Source organism: Brienomyrus brachyistius, chromosome 3 (genome assembly GCF_023856365.1).
Source record: "Brienomyrus brachyistius isolate T26 chromosome 3, BBRACH_0.4, whole genome shotgun sequence".
NCBI lineage: Eukaryota > Metazoa > Chordata > Actinopteri > Osteoglossiformes > Mormyridae > Brienomyrus > Brienomyrus brachyistius.
The window spans coordinates 4,993,589-5,002,489 of record NC_064535.1 but is presented as its reverse complement, the minus strand read 5'-3'; the positions used below and the strand labels follow the sequence as shown (position 1 = coordinate 5,002,489).

Genomic DNA, 8,901 nt, shown 5'->3' with positions numbered 1-8,901 from the left:
CCCCCCCCCCCCCCACACACACACACACACACACAAGCTTATTCTTAAAAGGTTCATCTGACTAAACCACATCTCAGAATACAAAGCGTCAATGTAAGCGATGTTTGGGAACATTCTGTTACAGGAAGAGTAAAATGCGTAAAAGTGTTTTCTTCAGCACTCCAGCTCCCCCTACAGGCTTCCTGTGTGTCTGAACCGTACAGAGTGTTTTGTTTACTTACGTAATGCGTTTTAGTGGTTGTTCTAATGGGTCCTTTAGGATATTTGCCATAATGTACACATTGGGGAAGGGGGGGGGTCAGCCCTGCACTGCAATTATTACATTTTCAGCTGAACATAAATAATTATACATTACAAACACACACACACGACTCTGCTACACTTTATACATATTGAATTAAACAAGTTAACAAGAGTAATTTAGCTTGTCTACTTTTCCATTGGCCATTTAAAAGTTTTTTTTCCTTCTTTCAATCTTTCTTTACATTGTACTATTTCTCCCAGGGACAAAAATAAATCCACGTAGAGAATTTTCCACTCTGATGGTTCAGCTAGAAGTTTAAACTTTAATGTAAACATACAAAAAAGCCCATACACATTTTCTACAGCATCACAAACCACTTGTAGAATAGAAATATAATGTATCCCTTAAAAAAAGTCTGGGATCCAGTTTGCCTACCATGTTTTTATGTTTAAAAACTAGAGAAAATAAAAAAAAAAATGCAGTACAAACCAGGAAGAACATAAACCAACATAAACCAACACTCAAATTAAATCCTCAGATTCCCTTGTTATGTAAGCAAATCACTTAAATTTCTAAAAGATACACCTTGATAAAAGTTTAATGATCTTTCTCTGGACTCTCACTCCTGCGAGGGCTTCCTGAAGGGGACCGGCTGGAATCAGAAAAAATGTTTTATCAACTTTTACATTTTCATCATTCTATCATTTTTATTTTTTTTAAATCAGGACATGACAGCATGCACACAAATGACATCGGTGCATACCTTCGTTTTGAAGGTGATGATCTAGATTTCGATTGGCTGAAGGGAAAAACAAGTTTAAGGTTAATTTTGGCAGTTAGGTGGCTAAAAGTTCAGACATGTCCTAAATGCAAGTATGCTTTACTGCCACTGAAGATATTCCACAACTAAAACACATCCCTTAATCCTATAATACTTGGCTCGATATATCCGTCCCAAGAATCTGTATGCCTTATACAGTAACCTCCTCAAAGACAGACACCATCTTCAACATTCTCCAATGGCATGGAACGTATCCAGGGGACCGTGGCACCACTGGGGATGGGACTGAGCATCTAGCAGCGCGTTTATGTGTAACAGAGGGCTCACCTCCTGGGTGGAGAGCTGGACTTGGATCTACCCCCCGAGCCAGACCTGGAAGTGACAGGGTATGCTCAATCACTTTACATTTTCAATCAATGGTCAAGCGTTTCCTTTAATGAATGATTTGAAAATGGCTTAAAATGATCATGGTCACTGATTAGTTCCTTAATACATAAACACAAAGGGTCAAGATATTGGGAAAGGCAGATACGACACCAAGAAACGGCACTAATATTCTGAATATGAAAGCAACCAAGGCGAGTTTAAAAGTATTTGGAGTCTGAGGGGAATCTGTGGTGATAGTCACGTGTCCCTTGAAGACAAAACTCAAGAATAGGAGAAAGGCAAACCGTACCTGCTCCTTCGACGAGAGCCAGATCTGGACCTTGATCTACATCTTGCTCTTGACCTGCAGATGAAAGGATTTTTAAGAAATGGTAGAACTGCCTCTTTGACCTTGACCTAAAAAGGTGTTTGGACACCAACAATGTAGGCTCACCTGGATCTCTTGGGAGTTACAGATCTAGATCTCCTGGGAGAAAACGATCTTGACCTATAACACAGTGTTTGCAGTGAAAAAATGTTTCATGACAGGGAGCTGTCACGCTAATCCCTCCCATCGTCCCGATTCCTCCCTCCTGTGACATGCCGATCATCTGTTTGCCCGATGACACAATCATAAGACCGAAGTTAGCTCGAAAGAGGCAGCAAGCATTTACATCAATAAAATATGTTTAAAGAGAGTTCTTATTAGGGCTGGGAACTTTAACCACGTTAACGCAAAGCGTTAAAATCAAAATGTGTTGTTTTTAAAATATGAGAGAAAAAAGCTTTTTAAAAGGATTCCTATAACACTCCGTGTCCTGGTTGTAAACAATGTGAGAGTTTAGGTTGTGACTAAACTCAGTTGGAATTAAATAATGTGTCACTCTGCCTGTTGAGTACATGCAATTATATGTACATGGTATATGCCTTTTTGAAAGCATTGTAATTTGGCTTATACTTGCCTGAAAGTAGTATTTTTGGTGGAAATGTGTAATATGTATGGATAAGTTAAACCATTAAACAAGTATTGAAAAATGGGTCACTCATGAACTTGAGAACTTCTCAAAAATAATGTCACGATAAAATTAAGTATTTGTTTTTTGTGTTGCTCAATTGAGATTAACTTCAGGTATATTGGAATACTGTCATTTCTTACTCTGATTTGATCATTTAAAACCATTTTTCCATGAAAGAAGATAGCCAAAAACCAAACATAAAACTCAATTGTGACAGCAAGCATTTACATTAATAAAATGCGCTGAAGAATGCTGTAAAAAAATAATAATAATGTGTTTGGATTACATATATTATTAGGTCTGCAATTGAATATATATCAGCAAAGCAAAATCCCTAATATTAATGTATTAAGGTAATAATTATTAAAATCATGCCAGTTAAGCAAAGATGTTGCTACCAAGCTAAACATGGTAATAATCAATAAAACATGTCGCTATCGAGCTAAATATGCCCGAATAATCTAATAAAACATGCTGGTTACACTTGTTACAGGAGGAAGGAATCTGAGTGGTGGACGAGATTTTGCATGATATCTCATTGGAGCAAAAAGAGTTACAAAATGACAGGCGATTTAAAACACTACTGAAGTTCTTTGCAGCCTACTGCAGGGCCCACCTTACGAGAGATATCTGGACTTTGGGCCCGTTTCTCTAAAGAAGATATCCCTTGGCTCAAAATATAGCCACGTTACGCAGAGAGCTAAGGGTGAATAAACAGCCCTGTGATAAACAAATATGTCCATCAGGCTCTACTAACAAGAACAGCAAACAACCCTCTGAAAGTCATACCGGGTAGGATTACCATGCCTGCCACTCAGCGATTGGTGTAACACGCCGTGATATTCCCTACCCTTGGTACTCACCTCCTTCCACGGCTCCGGCTGCGCGAGCGGGAGTACCTCCTTCCCCGGGACCTGGAGTGTGACCGGGACCGGGACCTGGACCTGACCACACCCAGAGACAGGACGATGAAATGAAAGACCATTACTGCTTAGCAGCAGACCAAGTCCATCCGCTCCTGTTCCGCTCACTGCTCTAATGTTACTCTTCTCAAGGCTAGGCCCTGTGACTGGCTCAGATTATTACACAAAACAATACATTACTATGAGTACTTTGCATACAGTACATGAATGAGTCACATATATTATTACAGACTAGGATGTTTCCATTCTGTATGAAATAGACAAGTCTTTTTGTCTAGTAAATCACATTATTCTTAAAGGTTGACACAGAAACAAAGAACAGTGATTGATACTTAAAATAAACCTTGCAAGTTTGCAGGTCGACCCTCTTTGGACCAAGGTCTAGGAGATCTAGCAGCATCTATCAGCCGTTCTCTGCATCTAGACGCGTTCTTCAATCTAACGATGATCGCACTGACAGCCAAATCGCTCAAGGTGAGGCTTGATAGATGCGGGGCGGTTTTTCTAGACAGGACCGTGGTCAACCGGGTTGTTCCTCTTTACGGACCAAGGCCCAGATCGATAGCCAAATTTATCAGCCTGGTAGTCGTCGGGGTCGCAAGTTAGTTCTCTGCCCTCTATGAAATCTTAAGGTGTGGCTAGAAGTGGCAGGTGCTCACTGGGGTCTGGCTTCCTATGCGGGTCACCTCAAGGTCTAGAAGGACCATGAGTGTCGAATTCGCTAGGCGTCTCACGAAACCGAAAAGGCCTTTGACACTCTCAACCAAGACGAGTGACTCAAATGGAGAAACCTGAAAGGTTTTGATCAGGTGGGTGATTAATATCGCAGCAGCATTTCAGAATGTTATTTTTTGAAAAAGAAAAAAAAAAAAGAAAAAGGCAAAAAGGTCAGAAACAGCAAATCAAAATAGTAATTCTAACATGTTCGCTTGCATAAACACACGCTAATGTCAGTATTATCATTATCACGATATGTTATTTTTTAAAACTTTAGCCAGAGTAGCTCAAGCTAAGTATGAAACAAGGTGTGGTGCATTCTGGGATCGCACTTACCTGCTCCTCCGACGTCGACTGTAACGGTGACAGTCATAGGCATAATGACCCTTCTCGCCACATTCGTAGCATCTGTCGTTGGGGTCAAAAGGCCGCCGGATGGGGGGGCGGTCGTACCGAGAACGCCTCGGCATTCCTGTAGACAGCTCGACTCGAACTCTGGACCCACAGATTATCCTGAAACGAACAAACAGTGTCCCTGACATTCCCGAAGACGACAAGAAACATTTGGAGACCTCGGTTTTTCTCTTAGCTTCCAAGCAGACTATGTTGTACGGCAAGGGTACCAATCCCATCCCAAAGGAGCCGCAGCAGACGCTGCACTGTGCTCATTTGAGTTCTCTGGGTTTCAGCCAACCTTCTGCTATCACTGGCACACAAGGCGCGAAAAGGCCAAATGACTGCAAATGTTGCTTTCAAGTTTGCTACGGGCCAGGCGCCCGTCTCGTCGCTACACATGTGGATTTGGTGCTCTGGTGTGAGCAGGCTGCAGCAACCCAGTGGCCCTGAGCAGGAATTAAAACAAAATCCTGCCAACCACAGCAATTACAACATATAGGGCAGCCATCTTAGGCTTAGGGGGGAAAACCTAGTAGCACAAAAATGCTGAAATGTTGCTATCTGTAGGTTTTGGTGATGTAGTGACTCATTGGTCTATTTTCATCCAGGCCCTGACAGAAATCCCACTTCTTCCATCAATCCCACATAAAGTGGGAATTTCTGCTATTGGGTGATCAGAATTCACAGATAAAAATGAGCTGTGTTCATTTTATTTATGAGAACATCGCAATTCATGAAAACAACCAAGGTGATAATAGAAAATAGGAGAATTACTCATTCCATCTAGTTTAATTTAATTTCATTGCTTTGCTGTGAAATGCCATTCCTTTAGGATGAAAGCACAAAGGTAAGCACCCTGAGCAGATATTTTACCATCAGGACAAATCAACACAAAGTCTGGGTCTTGTCTCCTTCATGTGAAGCAAGGAATTAAATTATCACCCTGAACTACATTACATATATGTAGAACATTTACTTCTGGTAGTGCTTGCATTAACAAATCCATTATATTCCTTCTTTCGGTTCTGGTAAGTGTGTCTGCATATTTACATGCACAGGAATAAAAGCATCAAAATGAGAAATCTGAATAATGAAAATCCTCACTGGAACCAAGTTTAATGCCGAAAGTATTAAAAGGTACCATTTTCTGACTCGCATATATAAATGTATGCAGTATTTGCTTGTTTTCCCTGTCAGCCCGTAATATAATAGTAGACCAAATATTCCATCAACTAAAGTGAACCAAATATGTGAGTATTTCATTTCTTTGCCTTTCACTGAGGCCTCTCTTTCCTGGCTTGCACCCAAATACTGCTGACAATGAGTAGAATACCTGCAAGTGCATATTTATAGAGCATTTCCTCCATGCAGCCTCATGCAATTCAACCTGAATGCATCAATCCTATAGTGAATATTCAACTACACGCATTTTAAAACCTACAATGCCTCTATATTTCCAAAGAGCAAATTACTTCGCTTGACCAGCCAAAGTCCTCCACAAACCCTTTGAGAACTTTTGGTTCTTAGGCTAACCTTAATCGTCAGACCTGGTAGATGGAGTGGATTCCCTTGGCAACTGTGCTCAGACTACGTCACCAGGCCCAGCGGTCATGACCACCGCCACCTCTGGGTCCCGGAGCCATCCACTTACTTTCCATCCAGGCCGCGGACAGCATCTTCTGCATCCCTCGGATCTTCGAATTCCGCAAAGGCAAACCCTGGAGGGTTCCTAGCAATCCACACTGTTCTCAAAGGTCCATAATAACTGAATGCTCGCTCTACTTCTCCTTTCCCCGCACCTGTCCCAAGGTTACCAATGTAAACCTTAGTTTCTGGAAGGAAAAATAAAAAAAGGGGCACTGCAGCTCCAGTTGTGGATGTATAGGCCAGTGCAGGTCCACTAATGAAAACATATACGCCTAACCTGTTTCTTAAAGGCTATGTTGACATTTTCATAGAGCAGTTGCACTATGAAGTCAATCAGGATTTATACCTTAAGACAATATTCTTACTTTAATATCCTTTGGAGGCAATTGTATTGAGGCCAGCAACCTGATTAGCATATTACTACCCTTCAGTAACTCCATATATGGCTTCAATGGGTAGTAAAGTCCATGTTACAATATTCACGATTACAATGCTGCTGTTCTCCCACAACAACCAAAACAGTGACACAGCCGTGACTTTAAAAGGACAGAAACTCCTTTATCATAATAATTCAGATGCAATTTAAATTAATGCACCCTCACTAATACCATTGTGATATTATTCATCCAGAAATCACACGTATGTTATAGCACAGAGGAAAATAAGTCTTGATATTTAACATATCAAAAGTTCACAGAACATAAATCAACCTAATTAAAAACAGTCTAACTATAACACCTAAAATGGTCACTGGGTGAAACACGTCTGCATCCTTCACAGCACAATTCCACAGGTAATTTGCTCTTCAAATTAAAAGCAATTTAAGGCTTTTACTCACATCTCACACCAATCGGACTCTTGTCCCCAATTTTAGTGCCGCGTTGCAGGTAAGACCAAAACCATATACAAGGAAAACACGACTTTATTTTAAATAATAAATTGCAAAAAATAAACCTTAAAATCGGATTAGGTGGAAAGCCAGAGAGATAATCCTATTTTGCAAGGGTAGTTGATAAAGGCGAGCCACTAACTGGCGACACAGGTTCGGGACAAAGCCACGTGCTGTTCTCGAGCTGGAGCGGCTGTGCCTCTCCATACAGACAGCTGGCGCGCGCACTTCCTCCAGGCCGAACGCGGGCGGGAGGCCCGCCTGAGCGGGAAGTCCGCTCATTCACAGCGTGTCGGGGCCCACAGATCGAGGCCTGTACACGAGCCGTACATCTAATGCTGTCGGTTTATAGTGATATCCAAAGACAAAACCATGCCAGCGGCCTGGCAGCTGGCCGAAGGTTCCAGAATTCTATACATAAAGTTGTGGGGATTTCATTGCTCTATACCTTTCAATGGACTCACAGCTGTTCGATGATACAAACCGATTCCCTAAAAAATGTTCACCATAATAGCTGCAGTTTTTAAAGTTACTGTTGCTACATAAATATGGTTAAAGGGTTTCAATCATTAAAATATATGCATCTTACGAAAACCAACTCAATGTTAAGCTATGTCTCCAATTTATTTATTACAAAAGTAGAAAAATAAACCTATATTATTAGTTACTGGACAAAAGGACAAGAAATCTTATTGTAATCCCCAACAAAACCCAGGAGTTTCACTCTAGACTATGAGGGTAAACGGTTAGTCAAAGGGGTTTGCAACGTGAAGGCCGGATGTGAGGTTAACCAGCTAAAAATACACCATCGTTGGAAATTTTTGACATATTTAACATCATTTAGATATATCCAGATGAGCAGAAAAAGACGGATAGCTTATTTAACTCGCGAAGCCGTTTCACTTAGCAAACTAACTATAGCCGCGCTTCGGCGAGAATCCATTTTCAGTACTGAAAAGCGTACCGCACCGCAGCTAAAAGATAAATTGATAACTATTGCTGGCTTGGTATACTATATATTACAAAAAAAATACTTCTTCGTGAAGGAATTACATCTGCCTTATTTAGATAGGTTCCACTGAAAAAACTGGATTATTGTGCGACTGGTCGATCGTCCGTGAGGCGGCTAGCTAGTTGAGCAGTTAGCATTAGCTTAGCCAACTAGCATCTCAGCAGAAGCAATTGCGACATCGCCGAACAGCACCGCATTATAATATATATGTATATATTTTAAAAGACTTAGTTTGTCCCGCACGTTCATTATCGCGCATTTTTAGCACAGCGACAATATGTGAGCCACCCGGCTTAAAAAAAACCGTCCAAAAAGGCGGTAGTTTCAGATAATGCACACACACAAAAAAACAGCACTCCGCCATTACGACTAGCCTGCTACTCGCACAGATTAGTTTATTCGCGCCGTTAGCAGACTCCTTTGGTAACGAACCAACCCGGGAAGCAACGAACGGCCAGCAATCTGCATTGCACTTCTTAGCTATAACTTAAGGTGAATACATACGATAAAATATGTATCTAATGCAATGAAAATGCCATGGCGTGCGCGCCACTCACCTCCTCCGTAGCGCCCGTATCTGGACATGATACTCGGGCCGGTGGCTCTCGGGCGACCGCTCCTCAGTGACAGAGACGCCTAAAGAGCGCGAGTCCCAACTCCCGTCGCGCTCCCGTCTTCAGCCCTCGAGGGGGCGCGCGCGGGCCATTGCGCAGAACGTTCTTATTGCAGTGACCGTGACGAAGTTACAAAGAAACGTGCAAAGTGGCAGAAAAAGCTGTTTGTGTTCCAAAAGAATCCCTCTCCGAATTCCACACCACAAATCGTACCAGTCAGATCAATGGGCGAAATGCTCAACACGTTATTGCTTCAATCTAAGTGGTAATAGTAAAATATTTGAATGAGAAAAGTA

General features: G+C 41.6%; 1 protein-coding gene across 1 annotated transcript; it reads right to left on the bottom strand.

Annotated features, from left to right (window-relative positions):
* Nucleotides 1-546: 546 nt before the first annotated feature.
* LOC125738198 (serine/arginine-rich splicing factor 7-like) lies at nt 547-8,705 on the bottom strand. The gene is made up of 8 exons (XM_049006897.1): nt 8,549-8,705; nt 4,384-4,560; nt 3,271-3,351; nt 1,846-1,899; nt 1,702-1,755; nt 1,353-1,397; nt 1,008-1,043; nt 547-896 (listed from the first exon to the last, which is right to left on the bottom strand). The coding sequence occupies exons 2-8, from the start codon at nt 4,515-4,517 to the stop codon at nt 842-844; spliced, it is 459 nt and encodes a 152-aa protein (XP_048862854.1). The 5' UTR covers nt 4,518-4,560; nt 8,549-8,705; the 3' UTR covers nt 547-841.
* Nucleotides 8,706-8,901: the final 196 nt, after the last annotated feature.